We start from the raw sequence: 19,583 nt of genomic DNA on the forward strand, positions 1-19,583 counted from the left end.
GAAGGCGGGGGGCGGGGGGTGCCCCAAGCCCCCCGACCCGGGCAGCGGCAGCCGCGGGGCCCCCGGCCCCGTTTCCTTTTCCGCCTCGCGTTTCTCCGGGGCGGGCGTCGCATTTTCCGGCTGCCGCCCGAGAACAATGCGAGGCTGGGCCTCGGCTGGCCGCCTCGGCCTCCCGCCCCGCTGCCCCCCACCCCGCCACGGGGCCGCCGCCACGGGCTGAGCCCCACCGTTATCATTCTCCGTTCAGCCACGATGAAGGTGGCGGTGGTCGCGTCCCCCCGCCCCAGTCCCCGCACAGCATCCTCCATCTCCTCGCCAGCCCCGCTGCCCCATGACGTCATGAGCCATCTCCCCAGCAACCAGCGGTGAGGTCACCCGCGGCGCAGGCCGCACAGCCTGGCCCATGGTCGTGGGGGGCAGGATCTGACCCCCTGCCTGGGGTGGCTGTGCTGCAGGGGTCCGGCCCCACGGCTGCCTGTGGGCCCCCACAGAGATACCGGGCTGTCGCCCCTGCCGCTGACCCCAAAGAGACCCCAAATGGGCCCCAGTGCCCCCACCCCCCAAAATCCCCTGCTGAACACCCCAGCGAGGCTGTGGCCCCCCCCGCACATCCCCAAAGCAGGCAGAGGGCAGACCTGGTGTCCTGCCTGCGCTGCTGGGGCAGGCAGGGAACCCCAGCGTCCTGGGACCCCCAGGCTGCCCCCACTGCGCCCCGTGGTGCCCCTGGGATGGGGCCAGGGTGGGGAGTGGGGCTGCGCGGGAGTGGGGTGCACAGAGGAGCGGGACCGGGGGGTGCCCAGGGCTGGGGCCGGGGTGTGCGGGACCCGGGCTGGGGCCAGCGCCGGGACAGCGTCCTCGACTGGGACCGAGACCAGGAGGGCACCCGGGACTGGGGCTGGCGTCAGGGCCGGGGGGTGCCCGGGGGCGGGCTGGGCTGCACGGGACCGGGGAGGGTGCTCAGGGCTGGAACCCGAACCGGGGCGGGGGGGGGGGGACGGGGACGCAGGACCGGGGCCTGCACCGGGAGCAGGGGCCGCCCAGGGCTGGGGCCGGGAGCGGGCGGTGCCGGTGCCGGTGCGGGGCGGCGGCGCTGCCGGTGGCGGGGCGGGGGCGGCGCGGCCCCTCCTCCGCCGGGGCCGGGCCTGCGCCGCTTCCTGCGGAGCCGCCGGGCGCTGGGAGCAGCCGGCAGCCCCCGGCGCGCCGCGGCCCCGGGCCCCGCCGCCCCCGCCCCGCCGCCCGGCCCCCCCCCGCCCCCCCGGCGGGCCCGGGGGCGCCGCCGCCGCCGCCCCACGCTGGCGCAGAGGCCCGGGCCCGGGCCCGCCTCGCCGCTGAGGATGTCCCGGAAGGCGCCGCGGGCGGAGGTGTGCGCCGACTGCAGCGCCCCAGGTAAGGGCCGGCCCCGGCCCCGGCCCCCGCTGGCCCCCGCGGGGCCCTTCGCGCCTCCTGCCGCCGCCCGGAGCCCCCCCCCGGCCCCGAGCCTGCCCTGCGCCGCCCGGTGCGGCCCCAGCAGCCGCCGTGAGCCCCCTCTGCGCCCCGTGCTGTGCCCCCCCGGACACCCCCGGCCCCCCCGTGAGCCCACTCTGCACCCTGGGGTGCACCCCCCGGTGTGCTCCCAGGGAGCCCTTTTGCATCTCCTTCTGCACTCCGCAGTGAGGCCTCTTTGCCCCCCCAGGTGCGCCAGGACCCCCCCGCCGAGTGCCCACTGCACCCCGCGGTGCACGCCCCAGGGACCCCCACCGAGTCCCCTGCGCTGCCGCCGGGAGCCCTCTGAGGTGCCCCCAGTGCAACGCCCCGCTGAAGCCCCAGGGACCCCTTCGTGCACCCCTTTCCCCCGGCACAGCAATCTCCCAGTACACCCCAAATGTGACCCCGGTAACCCCCCGTCAGTGCCACCCTGGTGCACCCAGTGTACCCGCACCGCACCCCACAGCCTCTGCGCCCCTCAGCGTGGGGGCTGCTGGCACAGGCTGGGGATGTGCCGGTCGGAGCCGGGCAGCACCGGGGACCCTGCAAATGGTGGGATGGGGGGATGCCCTCCTGTGCCCCCCAGCACCCCACTGCCAGCACCCACACCGGCCGGATCCAGGCTCGGCGGTGCGGGCAGGCTGAGCGGGGCCGGCAGCGGCTGCGCTGCAAGCCGGAGCCTGAGCCTGGGCAAGACGATTCCCGTCCCCGGCGGTGCCGGTGCCCACAGCCCCCGTGCCAGGAACGAGCCCGTGGGCGTCGTGGCTGGGCTGGACCCCCAAACGCTGCCCACGGTGGGGCTGGACCCCCAAACCCTGCCCGTGGCCAGCCTGGGCAGCCCCACAGCGATGAATGAATGGGGCCGAGCGTCGAGGCTCGCTCCGCACCGGCCCCGGAAAGCTGCCCGCGGGCCAAGGCTGTGCTGAAATTATTCCGGCCACATGCCAAGGGCCGGATCCTGCCAGGAGAGCCAGCGGCATGCGTGGGCACGGGGCTGCCCTGCCTCCGGGCACGTCCCCGCGCCAGCAGGCAAGCGGGGGGCACAGGGGTGCCCGGGGCGGTACAGAGGTTTCCTGCCGGGGAGGAGGGAAATGGAAACCAGTTTCTTCCAATCTCTTATCGCCCGGCAGCCATGTGAGGAAATGAGTTATAAAGTCCAGAGGCCGCTTCCTACCGCGCCGGGAGCGCTCGCCGCCGGGGATGCGCTGGCTGGCCCTGCGTGGTGGGGTGCCCGTGGGGTGCCCTGGCCCCTCCGCCCGGGCTCCCTTGGCCGAATCCCGCTCCGCTGGCCCGTGCGGGGACGCTGGCCGGCCCTAGCCCTCCCCTTGTCGGTGTGGGGCTGAGGGTCCCGGCATCAGCCCGCCTCCCAGTGCGGGGACAGGGGTGCCGGGAGCTCGCTTGAGCTCTGGGGTGCCCCCAGGGTTGGGGTGTCCCCATGCCAGCGCTCACCCAGCTCCTGCAAAGCCCACCCGCATGCCGGCGGCCCCCTGCAGCGGGAGGGGGTGCTGCCCCGGGGGGTACCCCAGATCTGCCCCATTGCGGGCCCACAGGCAGCCTCGCCGGCCGGCCCCCCACCCCCCTGGAGCATCCTGTTCCCGGCAGCGCCCCGTGGGCAGCGGGCGCAAAGGCACAGATGCCGCCACGCCGGCTGCCAAGGCGCTGCCATCTGTGTGCGCGGGGCTGCCAGGCTGGGGGGGCCGCCGCTCTCCCCCGCCACCCCACCTTGGCTCTGGGGCACTGCAGCTTTGCGGGGCTGGGTGCCCCCCAAAGCGGGGTCCCCAGGGCTCTGTGGGGGGCTTGAGGAGGGGGTCTGGGACCCCCCGGAGGGAGGAAGTGGGGGAGGCCCAGCTGCCTGCTCGCCTTCCTCTGCGGGGTCGCGGGGCCACCGTACCCCCCCTCTGGGCCATTGTGGCCGGCCGGTGCTGCCACCCCCCTGGGTCTGACCCCTGGGCTTGGGGCTCCCCCGTCCTGTGGGGAGGTGCGGTGTTTGTGTAGGCCCTACAGAAACAAGGGCTGGGGCTGGCAGGGCTTCCCCCGCGGTGCCCGGCAGAGGGGCCGCCCGGGGAGGGTTCAGCATCGTCAGCCCGTGCCTGGCCGCGTGTCACGGGATGGGGCTGCGACCCGGCGGGGGGGTCCCCAAACCCTGCCCTCGGTGCTGCTGGGAGGCAGCCACCCCCCCGCAGCCACCCCGCGGGGCCAGACCCCACCCCAGGCCAGCCCCAGGCCCTATTTTTGGGGAGTAGGCACGGGGCTCTGCCACCCGGCCGGGAGCGGGGCCCCCACGGGTGCTGGGGCTGGTGCCAGCGTGGGGCCGGCGCGGCCACTCAAACGGCCCTTTGTTCCGGCACGGACACAAAGGGCTCCAGTGCGGCCGGGCCGGGGGGCTATGGCAGCGTGGGGGGCCCCACCCCCTGCCCCACAGCCAGGGTGCCCTGCAGGGCCGGCCTGGGGCGGCGAGCCGAGGCTGCGCAGCCGGTGACCACCGTACGCGGGAGCCCACGAGCTGGGGGTGCCCACCCATTTGGGGGCACGCCGCCCCGGCCGGGAGCCCCCCAAATGCCCAGCCGGGGGCTCAGGGGGTGCGCGGCCTGGCCGGGGGCTGCAGCGAGTCAGGGTGCCCCTGCTCGGGGTGCGCTGCCGTGGGGCTGGCGTCCTCCCTGCCACCCGCCGCCCTCCTGATGGGGGAGGCCAAATCCTGCCCCCCCTTTTGGCTGGTGCCTGGTTGCTACGGGAAACCCGTGGGTTTCCCCTGGTGATGGGCTGAGCCCCTCACCGTTGCCTGGGAAACGGTTGCCGTGGCAACGCATCCTCCCCCCCCCTCCACCTTCCCCACACCCCCTGCCAGCAGTGGGATGATGGGGAGAGAACCACCACGTGGGGAGGGGACCTCGGTGGCGGGGACACCCCGTGACACCCCCATGCCACCCGCAGACCCCGGCTGGGCCTCCATCAACCGCGGGGTGCTCATCTGCGACGAGTGCTGCAGCGTGCACCGCAGCCTGGGCCGCCACATCTCCATCGTCAAGCACCTGCGCCACAGCCCCTGGCCCGCCACCCTGCTCCAGGTGGGTGCTGGCCCCGCGGGGACACGGGGGGACACACACGCAGGGACCCCCGCGCCCACCGGGCCCTGCGTCTCCCCCGCAGATGGTGCACACCTTGGCGAGCAACGGGGCCAACTCCATCTGGGAGCACTCGCTGCTGGATCCGGCGCAGGTGCAGAGCGGGCGCCGGAAGGCAAACCCCCAGGACAAAGTGCAGTAAGTGCCCCCCACGCTCTGGGGAGGGGGTCTGCGCCGGCCCGGTGCCTCCCCCGTCCATCCCACGACCTACCCCCCCCCCCAGCCCCACCAAGTCCGAGTTCATCCGCGCCAAGTACCAGATGCTGGCCTTCGTCCACAAGCTGCCCTGCCGGGACGACGACGGCGTCACTGCCAAGGACCTCAGCAAGGTGGGGCGTGGGCTGGGGGCGTGGGGACGCCCCCCCACCAGCAGCAGGGACGGATCCCCCCCCCCTTACCCGCCTCTCTCCTCCGCAGCAATTGCACTCGAGCGTGCGGACGGGCAACCTGGAGACCTGCCTGCGCCTGCTCTCGCTGGGCGCCCAGGCCAACTTCTTCCACCCGGTGAGCGCCGGCGGGGCTCGGGGTCCCTGGGGTCGGTGCTGGGCTTGGGGGGGTCCCGGAGCCCCGTGCCGCGGGCTGAGCGGGGCTGAGGCTGCCCGTGCCCGCAGGAGAAGGGCACCACGCCGCTGCACGTGGCGGCCAAGGCCGGGCAGATCCTGCAGGCAGAGCTGCTGGTGGTCTACGGCGCCGACCCCGGGGCGCCCGACGTGAACGGCCGGACCCCCATCGACTATGCCAGGTGAGGATGGGGGGAGGGGGGGTGTCACCCCCACCCTGGGGTGGGCATCACCCCTGCCCGTCCTCTCACAGGCAGGCGGCCCAGCACGAGCTGGCGGAGCGGCTGGTGGAGTGCCAGTACGAGCTGACCGACCGGCTGGCCTTCTACCTCTGCGGCAGGAAGCCGGGTGAGCGCGGGGGTCCCGGGGAGGGGGGGGCTCCGCCCCGGGGGGTGAGGGGCCCCGCTCACCCCCCCCCCTCTTTGCGCAGACCACAAGAACGGGCACTACATCATCCCGCAGATGGCCGACAGGTGAGTGCCCGGTGCCCGCGGCCCCGCCGTCCCGTCCCACGTCCCCCCCGGCGTCCCCGCTGGGCCGAGGGGGGGACCCCGGTCACCTCCCCGTGACCGACGCCGGAGCATCCCCAGGGAGGGCGGGGGGGAGGCGGGGGGGGCGCGTGCCCGCGCGTTTAACGTCCGCCTTTATCCTGTTCTTCCCTCCGCTGCCTTCTCCGGAGCGCAGGGTGCGCCCGAAGTGCATGGCACAGAGGTATTGTCTGCTCGGCGCTCGGCTCCGGGGGCCCCCCGTGCCGCCGGCATGGGCCCCCCTGCAGCCCCGGCCGCTGGGCCCAGCCCGGCCCCCGGGGGCACCGGGGAGGGGGGTCTCGCTCACCCCCTGCCACCTCGTCCCTGCGTGCCTGCCCGCCGGTCCTGCTCGGTGAAGCCCCCCGTGCCCGGGGGGGGGTCTCTGTCCTGGTGGGGTGCAGCCGGGGACCGTTTCGGTGGGGATGGGCCAGGAATAACCCCCCTTTGTGTCTCCCCCCCGCCCGCACCCCCCAGCCTGGACCTCTCCGAGCTGGCCAAGGCAGCCAAGAAGAAGCTGCAGGCGGTGAGTGGGGGCCGGGGCAGGGCTGGGGGGTCCTGTCCACCCCCCCCCGCCCCGTCCCGCCTGACACCGTCCCCCGTCCCGCTGCAGCTCAGCAACCGCCTCTTCGAGGAGCTGGCCATGGACGTCTACGACGAGGTGGACCGCCGGGAGAACGACGCGGGTGAGTGGGGGGCGCGGGGTGCAGCCCCCCGGGGCTGGGGCTGGGGCAGGCGTCACGGCGCGGGGAGGAGCAGCCGGCGGGGCCGCGGCTGAGCCCAGCGCTCCCCCCGATCCGGATCCTTCTGCGGGACCGTAGGCCCCTCCTTCCTCGTTCCTCCGGCCGGGAGGTTTGCTCGGCGCGAGGGGCCGCCGCTGGGGCTGGGGTGCTGCTGGAGGTGGGTGCCGGGACCCCCGGGGACAGGGGCTTAGCCCGGAGGGGTGCCCCTGGGCTGGGGGGTGGTGGGGCGGGGGCTACCCCATTTCCATGGCGGGGTCAGCACAGATGGGCACACCAGAGCCTCTCTCCCCTGGATGGGGGGGTGCGGAGCTGGCACCCCAAAGGCCGAGGAGCTGGGGGTCCCTGCTGGGGGGCGCAGGGGGGATCCCATCCCCGCGGGGTGGTGGGGGGAGGCGATTCCCGTCAGCCCGGCCGGGCTCCGCTCCCAGCCCCGGCAGCCTGGCCCCGCGCCCGCGCCTGCGTCCTGCCGGCTCCGCCGCCGGCCCCGGGCCCTGCAGCCCGCTGGCTCCGGGGAGGTCTGGCCCCCGCAGCCCCCCGGGGGTCTGACAGCGGGTGCCTGCCCGCAGTCTGGCTGACGACGCAGAACCACAGCACACTGGTGACGGAGCGCAGCGCCGTCCCCTTCCTCCCTGTCAACCCCGAGTACTCGGCCACACGCAACCAGGTGAGCCCCCACCTGAGGACCCTGCGACCCCCACCCTTGCACCCAGACTCCTGCTCACCCCCTTTCCACCCCCCACCCCCCAGGGCCGGCAGAAGCTGGCCAGGTTCAACGCCAGAGAGTTCGCCACCTTGCTCATCGACATCCTCGGGGAAGCCAAGCGCCGGCAGCAAGGGAAGAGTCTGCTGAGCCCCACAGGTGAGGGATGGGGGGCAGCAAGAGGGGGCAGAGCATCCCCCCCCCCGCCCTGTGCTCAGCATCCCCCTGCCCTCCCCCAGACGCCCTCGACTACTCGCTGCGGAGCCAGAGCGACCTGGACGACCAGCACGACTACGACAGCGTCGCCTCCGACGAGGACACGGACCAGGAGCTGCTGCGCAACGCCTCCCGCAACAACCGTGCCAGGGTGAGCCCCGGACCCCCACCCCGAACCCGCGCCCCGGACCCACTCCCCCCGGCTCCGGGATCCCGGCACTGAGCCCCTCTCCCCGCAGAGCATGGACTCCTCCGACCTCTCGGATGGCCCCATCACGCTGCAGGAGTACCTGGAGGTGAAGAAGGCTCTGGCCGCCTCCGAGGCCAAGGTGCAGCAGCTGATGAAGGTGAACAACAGCCTGAGCGACGAGCTGCGTCGCCTGCAGCGCGAGGTGGGTGTGGTGCTGGTGGGACCCCCCATCTTGGCATACCCCCCTCCCCGCTGATGCCTCCCTGCCCCTCCGCCACTGCAGATCCACAAGCTGCAGGCAGAGAACACGCAGATCCGGCAGCAGACGGGCCCCACGCACCCAACCCCGGCCCCCAGCGAGCGGCCGGAGCACGGGCACCCCCCGGGCACGGCCCCCCCGCACCGCCGGGACCGCCAGGCCTTCTCCATGTACGAGCCGGGCTCAGCACTGAAACCCTTCGGGCAGCCGGTGGAGGAGCTGGTGACGCGGCTGCAGCCCTTCAGCAGTGGTGTGAGTGTGCCGGGGTGGGCGAGCAGGTGGTTTTTGGGGCGCAGCGGCCCCCTCCAGCCCCCCAGGGTGCTGGGTCCCGTCCCCGCGGGGCCGTAACCTTTCGTGTGTCGCCAGGAGATGGAGGACGAGGCTCTGTACTCCATGCACATCCCGGCCAGCGTGTACCGGGTAAGGGGGCCGCGGCGGGGGCGGCTCCTGCATGGGACATGGTGGCCGTCACTCCGGGGACGTGGCCTCCGTGCCATCCTGGGATGTCCTGTCTCCCTGCCGCTCTGCACCCCCCGGGTCAGGCCGGGGACCTCCCCCGGGCACGGCGGCCGCGTGACGTTCCTGCATGTGGAGCGGCGGTGTCCCCTGTGCTCGTCCTCCCCTGCGTGTCACCGGGGTCAGCTCTGGATCCTTCTGCGCCCCGTTCAGTGCCGGCTTCCCCTCTCTTCCCCCTCCAGATCCGGAAAGGTCCATCTGCCTCCTCGGCGCCCTTTCCCCCATCCTCCCCACTGTTCTCCTGCCCGCCCGACGGTGCCCGGCACATGGTGACGTACTGGGGATGGGGGGAGGCAGCTCCCGGGGTGCGGGGACCCCGGCCCTGCACGGGGCTGGGGCTGGGCAAGGCTCAATGCCGCTCCTCTCCCCTCCAGAGCAAGCTGGACCGGCACGGCAGCGGCACCGACAGCGACTACGACAACACGCAGGCGGGTGAGGTCCTGATCAGGTGAGTGCCGGGGCCGGGGGCTGCGCTGGGGACATCAGGCCGGCACTGACCCCAGGGGGTCTCCACAGCGTGGAGGGGAAGCGGTTCGTGGAGCTGAGCAAGGATGAGGACTTCCCCCACGAGCTGGACCCGCTGGACGGGGAGCTGGACCCCGGGCTGCCCAGCACGGAGGACGTCATCCTCAAAACCGAGCAGGTCACCAAGAACATCCAGGAGCTGCTGCGGGCGGCGCAGGAGTCCAAGCACGACAGGTAGGGCTGGGGCATGGCCACGGGGTCTCTCCGGACCCCCTGGTCCCCGGGGCTCTGTTCACATGGGGCCAGCCGTGCCACCCCCGTGGTCGGGAGCCATCGTTCCCCCCCGCCCCGGCGCTCATCCCCTCTGCTTACCCCCAGCTTCGTGCCCTGCTCAGAGAAGATCCACTCGGCTGTGACGGAGATGGCGTCGCTCTTCCCCAAGGTAGGAGGGGTGGCGGGTCCCTGGGGTGGGAGGGTCCCTAGCAGGCACTGTGTCCCCACCCTGACACGGGTCCTGCCGCTGCCCCGCTGCAGAAGCCGGCGCTGGAGACGGTGCGGAGCTCCCTGCGGCTACTCAACGCCAGCGCCTACCGGCTGCAGAGCGAGTGCCGCAAGACCGTGCCGCCCGAGCCAGGCGCTGCCGTGGACTACCAGCTCCTGACCCAGCAGGTCATCCAGTGTGCCTACGACATCGCCAAGGCCGCCAAGCAGCTGGTCACCATCACCACCCGCGAGAAGAAGCAGTGAGCGCCGGCCCGCGCCCCCCCACGCCCCCCTGGCCCCCACGCTCTCCGACTCTCCCTCCCCTCCGGCAGCAGCTGGCACCCGGGGTGAGCGCGGCTGCAAGTGGCCTTAGCCCCTGGGGGGCCGGGGCGTGGGGTGAGCCCCCCCTCGCCCCCCTCGCCGCCGAGGAGCTGGTGCTCAGCCTGCGGGGTAGGTGCCTGCATCCCCCTGTACAGACCCCCGCCCACGCCCGCGCAGCCCGCCCCGCGGCATGCGCCTAACTTATCCTGTACATAGCCTGTGTAGCTGTCCGCGGCAGCGGCGGCGATGTACCCCCTGCCCCTCAAAGCCCCTGGCCGGGCGGCCGGTACCCCCGGGGCCACCTGCAGCGTTACACTGGACCAGGGCGCCCGTGGGCCCCCCTCCCTGGGCGTCCTGCCCCCCGCCGGGGCCGCGCTCCCTACTGTAAGATGTGTCCTTGTACATTTGTATCAATAAAGGTGTGAGCATTGCACGGGCCCCCGGCTCCTGCGGCGATGGGGGGGTCCCATCCCCCAGGGGCATGGCTGCAGGGGATTGACCCCCCCGGCACCAGGCAGGGCTTGGCCACGTGTCCCTCTCGTTTCACCCAGTCCCCTTGGCCCCGGTCACGCCGGCCACGGCACAGCCCTGCCGTGTCCCCGGCACGGCCCCACCGCTTGCCCAGCCCCGGGGCAGGGCTTTCCCAGCACAGCCCCGCCATCGCTCTGCGAACCCGCTGCACACCGGGGCTGCTGGCTGGGGCTCCCACCACCCTCATGGTGTCCCCCGAGGATTTGGTGGCCGCAGCCGTGGTGCTCGCTGTCCTGGGCCTCCTGGCCTGGCGCCTTTGGGCAGGGAGGCTGGAGGTGCCTGAAGACTGGGGAGAGGAGGAGGAGGAAGAGGAGGGGATCCCCTTCATCGCCGAGGATGGCTCTAGGCACTGCCGGCTGCTGTGCAAGCCCTCAGCACTGGCCCAGCACCTGGTGTGGAGTCTGGGGCGGTCGGCGGCACTGCGGGGTGGCCCCTGGCTGTGGCCACACTGGCCCCGGCTCCAGATGCTGCGGCAGCTCCTGCAGCCACCCGAGCCAGAGCCAGCGGTGGCCCGGGAGCTCCTGCAGCTGCCCGACGCCGGGCTGGTGGCCCTGGACTGGCTGGTGGGGCCGCGGAGGGCCAGGAGCGGCAGCGGTGGTGGGGGGCACAGCTCGGTGCTGCTGCTCATCCCTAACGCTGCCGGGAAGGTGACGGAGGAGCTGCTGCAGCTGGGGCTGCGGGCGCTGGAGCGGGGCTTCGTCCCCGTCATCTTCAACCGCCGGGGTCATAACGGCTGCCCCCTCACCACCCCCCGGCTCCAGCCCTTCGGGGACCCTGGGGACCTGCGGGAGGCGGTGACCTACCTACGCTTCCGGCACCCCACAGGCTCGCTGCTGGCCGTCAGCGAGGGCTCGGGCTCGGGGCTGCTGCTCGCCTACCTGGGGGAGAGCGGCTCCTCCAGCCGCCTGGCTGCCGCTGCCTGCATCTCTCCCATCTTCCGTGGCCGGGACTGGTTCGAGGCCGGGATGCCCTGGCTCTACGAGTGGCCGCTGCTCCTGCACCTCAAGAGGGGCCTCAGCAGGTCAGTGGGGTCCCTTGGGCCTGGGGGGGCTGAGGAGGGGATGCCCCAGGAGCCCCTTGGCCAGCCCTGGCGGGGGGGATGCGTGCGTGCAACGGGTGCTGCTGCCGGCACCGGGAGCCCCAGGGTAGGGGCAGAGGTGCTGAGAGCAGCAAAACGCGCTGGTTAATGAACACCAGCCTGGAGCCAGCTGCTGTGGGGCCAGCTTGGCCACCTCATGCTCCCTGGCCAGGCTGGGGCTGCTGCAGCATCTCGGGATCCCCCGGCTGGGAGATGGGTCACCTGGGCGCAGCAGCACTGGGTGGGCTGGCAAAGCTGCACTGGGCCCGGGGGGCCGAATGGGGCCGCCCCCCCCCCCCCCCCCCCCCCCCAGCACTGCTGCTTGCCCCCAGCACCTGACCCCGGGTGTCTGCCGGGGGGGTCAGGACCCCAACCCACGGCCGGGCAGGGGGCTGGGGCAGCTGCCACCCCCCTTCCCACGGGCCCTGGCTCCCCGTTGCCCCACACGGCCGTGCGGGGACGGGAGACAAACCGCTCTGCGCCGAGGCCCTGAGCGAGCGACACTTCCCCGGGCGGCGCTGGGGCCTGGGGGGGACCCAAAGGGGCCCTGCCGGTGGGCGCACGAGTGCCCAAACCCCGCAGCTGAACCCCAAACCCTGCCGAGCCTCAGCACCGCCCAGGCGGGTGCAGCCAGGCACCGTGTGTGCTGGGGGGCTGGCGGGTGGGCTTCCGCTGGACGGGTGGGGGGGCAGCAGGGTGCTCCCCCCCCCGCCATTTCCCGATACCCGTTGCGAGCGCTGCTGTCGCAGCAGCGGCGCGGAGCGCCGGCCGCCTCCCGTTGCCATGGCACCCGGGCTGGCGCAGGCTGCGCTGCGGGGACCCCCCCCCCAGCATCCCAGGCCAGGGGCTGGGACGGGACCCCCCCCAAACCAGCTCCGGGGGCTCAAAGCCACCCCCGGCCCCTGCAGGCAGGGTCAGCGCCCCCCCCCCCCCCCAGCCGCTCAGGGCAGGCGCGCGCCAGCCGGCGGCGTCCCCGCGGCCCCCGGCCCACGGCAGCCGCCCCGTCCCCGCAGGTACGCGGGGGCCCTGGCCGAGGCGGTGGACGTGGAGCGGCTGCTGGGCAGCCGCTCGCTGCGGGAGCTGGAGGAAGCCCTCTTCTGCCGGACCACGAGCCGCCCCACCAGCTGGGAGGCCTACTGGGAGCGCAACGAGCCCCTGCGCGACGCCGACGAGGCGGCCGTGCCCGTGCTGTGCCTCTGCAGCGCCGACGACCCCGTCCGCGGCCCGCCGGCCCGCAGCCTGCCCCTGGAGCTCTTCCGCAGCAGCCCCTACTTCTTCCTGCTGCTGACGCGGCGCGGGGGGCACTGCGGCTTCCCGCGGCGCGGCGCGGGGCGCTGCTGGGGCCACGAGGCCGTGCTGGAGTACTTCAGGGCCATGGCCGAGTTCCTGCGGGCAGAGGAGCGGAGGAAGGGGCTGCCGCGGCCCCGCAGGTTGGGGGGTCCCGCGGTCGAGCCCCCCGCCTTCACCTGGCAGAGGTCCTACACCCGGTAGCCCCCGGGCAGGGTCCCCCGCGCCGGGGAGGGGCGCAGAAAGGCAGGCAGACACTCCGTGTACTAAAATTACTTTATTACAGTTGATTTTTTTTTTTTTAACATTTCCTTTGCTATGATACAAAGGATACTTACAAACAAAATATTACATATGACCTTATTTTTTCTCTTCTCTTATTTTCTGACAACTTGGTAACAGCTTTAAATGCACAATCTATACAATTAATACAGGTTATATATGAGCTATAATGTATGTTGAACCAGAAGAATACCAGAATACTGACAATATACTGTACATTAAGCCTTACCAGTTAGTGCTCGTGGCATTTTCTACAAGGAGGAAAACGCACACCTGTAGATTCACTCATACCAGCTGGTGCTACCAGACACGGAAGCAAGAAGGAGTTTAATTCCCGCAGTTAAGTCCTTCGTGGCCCATCACCGTGGTGCTGGGCCTGGAAACCTCAGACCAGTGTTCATAGTAAAACAGCAGATATGTGTGTGTGGGGTTTTTTTCTAACTAACGCTCTGCGGCACAAAACCACGCGGCCGGGCGCCTTCCCCCGGCCCCGCGGCAGCCGGGCTTTGCTAGGCCTGGGCGATGCCCCAGAGCAGACGGCCACGGCGCTGGGGCCGGGCGCTGGGCGAGCTCTTGTTGGTGAGCCGGACCTCCCGCCGGAGGGGGAGAGGAGGAGGAAGGGAACGGAAAGGAAAAGCAGCAACAGCTTTGCTGTCATCAGTAGGCAGCTCGCGGGCTTGGGCACACGAAGAGGCAGGCGCCGAGGGGAGAAGAGCGAGCCCAAGGCGCGTCGCTCCCCCGGCACGGCTCGGCCGAACGCGGGGCTCGGCCCCCGGCGGCACACGGGGCTCGTGCCCGGCAAAACCTCGGCGGGGTCGGGCAGCCGGCGGGGCTGGGAGCGGCCTTGCGGTTACCTGCTCGCCGGGAAAGGTTTGCTTTTGTTTCGCAGCCAAAGCCAGAGTTGTGTGGCTACAGGTGTGCACTTCCCCTCCTCCCGCCGTGGCCTGCGTCGGACTGATAAGGTTACATTTTTATTTTTCTTTTTTTTTTAAAGCAACCAGCAAGTGAAGCGTTTTTAGTTGACTGGCAAAAGACCTGGCATTTGCACAGAAGCTGCAAATGGAAAATAGCCATCCCCCTCCTCCCACCCGCTGCATCCCAGCCCAGAAAATCCCAAACTGCTGGCGGGAAAGAAAAAAAAAAAAAAAGAAATCAACAACACAGGGGTGGAGGAGAGGAGGGGAGGGGGGAGCAGGTTGGAAAATATCAGGTTTAACATTTCCTTGACTTCACACAATGCTTGTGCAAAAAGAAACAGAACAAAACCCCCAAACAAACAACAACCAAAACCAGAAACATGCTGGAAATAATGAGAACAAATGGAAAGTAATATATAAAATTAAAAATATAAATAGGATGTCTGGCTGACTGGTAGAAGAATAGGTCATTTAGGTTACAAAAAGGAATATACATTCAAGAGGCTCTGAACCCAGTGGGGTAACTGATGTTAAACTCGTGTTAATAGTTAGGCTAGAATTCTCAAGTTTGTCTTTAAAATCTTCACAATACAAGCAAGCTATGTTTAAAAAATATACACTATACACACCTCACACAGCTTCTCCTATCCGTATTAGACACGTTACGCCACCCTCCCGTCCCCTAAAGCGAGGGGCTGCCCACGGCCGCAGGGTGCACCCCTGCCCGAGCCGCTGCGACGGCCGCGCAGCCCCAGGCAGGTCGCTTGGCCCTCCGCGTCTTACCAGAACCTTCTCAAGCATTTACAAGTCATCAAAGGGCTGTAGCCTTTTATGTTACACACACTTCACTTTGTAACGTTAATTATTTACATCAGGGCTGCCCCCCCCCATCTTTTAGCTGTTTCTAGGCAGGTAAAAAAACGTTCCCGTTCCAAGCAAGCGGGGGGAAGAGCTGCGGGGGGCTAGAAGGGAAGAAAAGCCGAAGAAAGGAAGCGGGTGGTTTGCTTGCCAGAAGCCAAACCCGTACGCACACGTATGCCTCTCCTTCTCTGATCCTTGCATCCGTACAAGCTCCCATCCCCTGCGGCCTCCGGGACAACCAGACCCACAGAGCACGGCCTCGCCGGTGCTCAAACTCCTCCGCCCGCAGCTTCCCGGGACGCTCAGCAAAGCTGTTCTCCGCTTGCAGCCTCGCCTCTGCCGCAAGACAAGGCGCGCAGGTCCCGACTCCGTTCCCGGGGAGCGCGGGGGGAGCCGGCCCCTCCGCCGGCGGCAGGTCGTGCAGCGCAAGCCCGCCGCAGCCGGGGCAGGGACCCCGAGACCCCCGCGAGCCACCGCATCGCGCCCACAAACTCGCCTTCGGCGGCTGCAGTCAGGCTCTGCTGGAGCCCCGCAAAAGCGGCGGCGACGCACTTCAGCTCCTTAACAACCCTGTGCCGATTCCTAAACTCTGCCGAGCTCAGTTGCCATAGAAATGCGTGATCCTGGCACTAAAAGCAGGCAGCAATTTTAAATGAAAGTCGTCTTTTTTTTTTTTTTTTTTTTTTTTTATTCCTCCAGTAGGTTTAGATGATCTCGCGTTTAAGACAAAAGCAGTCAGAAGGGGAAAACAGATCATTTCTAGAGAGGTCGAAAAATACAGTCGTAAGCCGGTATGAAACCGCAGCAAAGAACCCGAACTCGGCTCCCATCGAGTTCAGCCCAGAGAAAAGCTCGAAGCCACCGCTCCGTCCCTCACGCTGCCCGCCTCGCAGCACGCGGCGCCCGAGGGAGGGAGGTCACACACAGCGAACACGGAAAACCCGGCTGAAGGCTGGACGCCGAAAGCCCCGGGCGAGTGGCTGGTGGCCTCCCCAGCCCGTCGCCTGCCGCGCCTCCCCAGCTCACGATATTTAAGCACGATTCCTTACAGCATCACTTTGACAAGTCCCGGGGAGTAGATGCATGCTGAACTACGACTGGCAATTACAGTAGCGTTTTGCTAGCTGGCACATACTGTATCTATAAATTTTAGTACAAAAACTTAAAAAATACAGAAACTAGGTCAATTTGTTAACTACATATTTACAGATAATTACAATTCTTTTTCACTCACAATAATTAAACTAATTGTCAGTGAAAATTCAAACTGTGCATGTTCTGAGGTACCCGTACTCAGGGGTGGGGAGCGGGGCAGGGGACCGGAGGGGCGAGGCGGGGGGACGATCCCACCGGGTTCGGTCACATCCGTGGGGGCAACGCTCGCCCCTCCTGGTTACTGGTTCCTGGACTCAGTGTGTGCACTCACAGACAGCAAGGAGAGAGGGAACTGGTGCTGGGCTTTTTTTTCCCCCAGGACATGGCTTTAGGATGTTTTGAGGACGCCAGACGGGTACAAAGCCGACGCTCACGTACCAAACTGCCTTCCTCCCTGCCCAGAGGAGCCTTCGGGTGAAGTGCAAGAACTGAGACCCGCAGCTCGGTGGTTAAGGTGCTTGTTTGCTGGCAAATCCGATTTACTACGTCCCTCCCTAGTTGCCAAAGGCCGCCCCTTCCCCAGCAAAGCCTGGGCTGAGGGGCAGGGCAGGGATGCCGGCAGCATCACGACCCCAGCTGGCTGAACCTCATTGTGCCACAGGAACCAGGGTCATCTGCTGCCATCGTTCCCTGGCAGGGAGATGTTTACTACAACCACTAGATCTATCAGGTTTTTTTTTTTTTTTTTGGCTGTAAACAGCTACCCACAACCCTCCAAAGCGCCTCACACGTATTTCTCAACAGACTCCGGCTCAACCGACTCGTAAAAGTGCAAACTGGAACAAACACAGCAAAGGGACACCAACCAGCATCCCTGTCTGGGCATCCACCACTCCTCCATCCTTGGCACGTGGCTCTGGGCTCGCGGCCGGCCAGCGCCGGGGTGGGAAAGTCCCACAGGCAGAAGCACAGCTAAAGACAACACTAGTCCTTGCGAAAGGGTAAGGATGTCCCAACTAAACCCAAGCCTCTCCTAAAAAACTTGCAAGTGACCTTCCAAAAGGGACAGGGGGAAAAATTGCCTCCAAGTTCTCTGGTAGCACAAAGAAGAGAGCCCGTGGTTGGCATGCTGCTGAGCTGGCTGGGCTTCCCCGGCGGGTAAATACTGCAGCTGCATGAACGTTTGTGACTTGACACACGCGAGAAGCACTTATCCCCCAAACTGTCAGCTGTCTCACTAAGATGGGGTCTGTAGACGATAAAGGAGAAGGTCAGAAGGGTCTTCACAGCTTGAGGAGCTCGTGGTGTCCAGCATGGCACTCACCCCTCTACCACGAGAAAGACCAGGGCAAGATTTACTAGAAATGCAGAGCAAGCACCCAGGAGAAGAACAAGGCTGTCCTCTGCTTACTGGACCCAAGTAAGAAAACACACGTGCCTAAGCCGAATAAAGAATGGACCAAAAGCATCTGCGCCTGGATACGTATGTATGTATACGTTGTACACACACACACACACAGATTTTTAATCTTCCCATTTAGCTTCTCTTTTGATCCCTGCACAACTCGCTCTAGTTATTAGACGCACACAAAGGCAGACAGCGTTCAGAGTTAGCAGCGCCTTGAACTCAGGAATGCCAGAAGTTAGTGCCGGTGCAGCGTGCCAAGACCGTGCCGGGCTTGTGATCTTTCGTGGCGAGACGCAGCTGGGGACTCTGAGCTCAGCCTGCTGAGCACTTCACCGGCCCACTCACCGCCTCCCCAGCACATCGGTACCTCACCTCAACTGCTCTCCTATCGCTGTACCATCTTGTTCTCGTCTCTGCTGCCTTCTGACTTTCTGGTACCCTCTGGGAGCTCTCTTCTCTCCTTCACAGCACACCCATAGCAGCTATGCTACCCTCCCGCGCCCCAGAAAAAGCAAGCTACAATTAGCAGGGCAGCGTTTAAACGAGGGCTTTCGAACCGCGTTCAGCCCTAGCACAGCTTGCGCAGATGTACGTGCCCTCGCCCGAGAGCCCCGCCGCTGGCGTTGCTTCTGCTCACGGAGTGCTAAAAAACAGCAGAACTGAAGTGCCCTGACAGAAATGCACAGCATGAGGTGTGTGTGCACATATACCCACACACACATACATACAGAGTATATAAATATATACAAATGAGATACCATATATATATATCCAGAAAGATGTGCGTATTCAATGGAGTAATGGTAGACAGTGGTACAATACAATTTATTGCCTCTCAAGAAATGGCACGTAAGCAGGGTCAAGGAGGGGCAGGGCAGCCTGCAAGCTCCCAGAAGAGAGCTCCCAGCAAGGGACCCTTTTCCCTGGGGGGGTTAATAAACATCATCCCAGGATCAACTGGGGTGCAGCCCATGCGGGTTACAGCCAGCGTGCAATGCACGTCCTTCTGGAGTGGGAGGGCTGGGGTGGGATACAGAGCAATGCCAGCCTGGCCCCAAGCCAGGCGAGGAACGGCTGCAGGGAATTTTCTGTGGAAAGCTTGGTATCGTACCACATTTAGTTCTTCCAACCCCTTTGAAGCTCACGGGCTTGGAGGGAAAGCGGGTGAAACAGAGCTGTGGCCTCCATTTCAGGGCTGCATCTGAGGAAGACAGCGCGTTAACGTTCAACATGGAAGGGAGAGGTGGCTGCTGACTCCCTGGGACCATGGAGAACAAGAAAAACGTGGTCCCTCTTGCTGCTTTTAATTAAATAAAATCAAAAGAAATTCAAATCAGAAAGAGGTGAAAATGCTGGCTCCTCTGTTTTTTTCATCTCTGGGCTAAACTACATCAGAACTTTAGGTCTTTGCAAAGGGGAGAGGAAAAAAACCCACAGAGGAAGAGATTTCAGGGGCCAAGGTGGTGATTTGAAAATACTGCAATAAAGTTTGCAAAGTAGTCCACACAGAAGAGTTTCCCCAGTGTTAAACACAAACATGAAAGATGTGAGAGAACATCTTTGCTGAGGTACTGAAGTAGTTTCCACAATTTACAGATTACAGCATTTTTAAAACCAAAGGTAGGGCATGACTGCAACGAGTACAATATGGAGTAATCATTCTTTTTAAAATGGAGTTTGCAAACTGATTCAGAGAGTGTTTGCGTCTCTCTAGTGTGTGTATCTCAGAAAGATACCTGAGATACACTAAAATTCTCAACACCAAGGGCCTCCTCATGTACCTCCAAAGGCACAGCCTGACCCTGAGGCCCTCTGGCTACAGCTGCGTAATGGGGTGCTTTCTCTCGAGATCAGGCTTGTTTGGGACAGCTTTCCTTCCCCCACGTACACACAGGGACACACACATTTAGACCAGTTGATCTGAATCAGTTTTTGCAAACTATTTTAATTAAAATATTAACTTGTTGGAATAGTCCAGGTCTGCACATGATATACATGTAAAAATGGTTACTACACAATTCTTTTTGAATACAAAAAAGCCAATATGGGATAGCCATCATTTGGATTCAGCATTCAGTCATGCTTGACATTACACAAAGAGATGGGTTGAGAGAATTCTGTTGAAATAGCTCAATTTAAGCCAGAGACTTTGACCAAATTCAAACCATAACAGAAGCAAAAGAATGAACCCACTGAACTTGCAGGTATAGCCTGTCCCCGCTGTCGCTGCTGCTGTTTGTGATAGAGGAGCTGAACTTCAAAATGCTGTTGTTAGCACCATGCTCTGGGCACACCCTCCACACTCGCATGGTAAATCCCAATACAATTTTGGCTTTTCATTTCATCTTTGTCTGTCTTTCTAACCCCAGGAAAATACAGGTACCTTTCCTAAATCGGTTTCGCTGCATTTCAACAACACTGCAATGCTAAAGAATGACCCCAAAACATCCAATTCCACATAAAAACATAGCAGAGGAAAGAACAGGACAATTCAGGGTCACCACTTACCCCAGGAGGCAACCAGAGTCACCCCCGTGGGACCACCACCTCATCCCAGGCTT

General features: G+C 65.9%; 2 protein-coding genes across 5 annotated transcripts; both read left to right on the forward strand.

Annotated features, from left to right (window-relative positions):
• Positions 1-1,334: 1,334 nt before the first annotated feature.
• GIT1 (GIT ArfGAP 1) lies at positions 1,335-9,523 on the forward strand (the record flags this gene model as incomplete). Of its 4 annotated transcripts, XM_082008453.1 has the most annotated exons (22): positions 1,335-1,386; positions 4,396-4,529; positions 4,612-4,724; positions 4,810-4,915; positions 5,004-5,090; positions 5,198-5,328; positions 5,400-5,494; positions 5,577-5,619; positions 5,831-5,857; positions 6,148-6,196; positions 6,284-6,356; positions 6,980-7,077; positions 7,161-7,272; positions 7,353-7,480; positions 7,569-7,721; positions 7,803-8,030; positions 8,145-8,198; positions 8,477-8,563; positions 8,669-8,742; positions 8,811-8,993; positions 9,138-9,201; positions 9,294-9,523. In XM_082008453.1, the coding sequence occupies 22 exons, from the start codon at positions 1,335-1,337 to the stop codon at positions 9,504-9,506; spliced, it is 2,304 nt and encodes a 767-aa protein (XP_081864579.1). In that variant the 3' UTR covers positions 9,507-9,523. The 4 variants fall into 4 exon arrangements, with proteins under 4 accessions (XP_081864579.1, XP_081864580.1, XP_081864581.1 ...); XM_082008454.1 differs by lacking the exon at positions 5,831-5,857 and having other exon boundaries at positions 8,477-8,568; positions 8,671-8,742; XM_082008455.1 differs by lacking the exon at positions 5,831-5,857.
• A 495-nt stretch (positions 9,524-10,018) lies between these two features.
• ABHD15 (abhydrolase domain containing 15) lies at positions 10,019-12,989 on the forward strand (the record flags this gene model as incomplete). The annotated part of the gene is made up of 2 exons (XM_082008457.1): positions 10,019-11,115; positions 12,186-12,989. The coding sequence occupies 2 exons, from the start codon at positions 10,019-10,021 to the stop codon at positions 12,661-12,663; spliced, it is 1,575 nt and encodes a 524-aa protein (XP_081864583.1). The 3' UTR covers positions 12,664-12,989.
• Between the last annotated feature and the right edge of the window lie 6,594 nt (positions 12,990-19,583).

Source organism: Phaethon aethereus, assembly GCF_964289735.1.
Source record: "Phaethon aethereus genome assembly, chromosome: 19".
In the NCBI taxonomy this organism is placed as follows: domain Eukaryota; kingdom Metazoa; phylum Chordata; class Aves; order Phaethontiformes; family Phaethontidae; genus Phaethon; species Phaethon aethereus.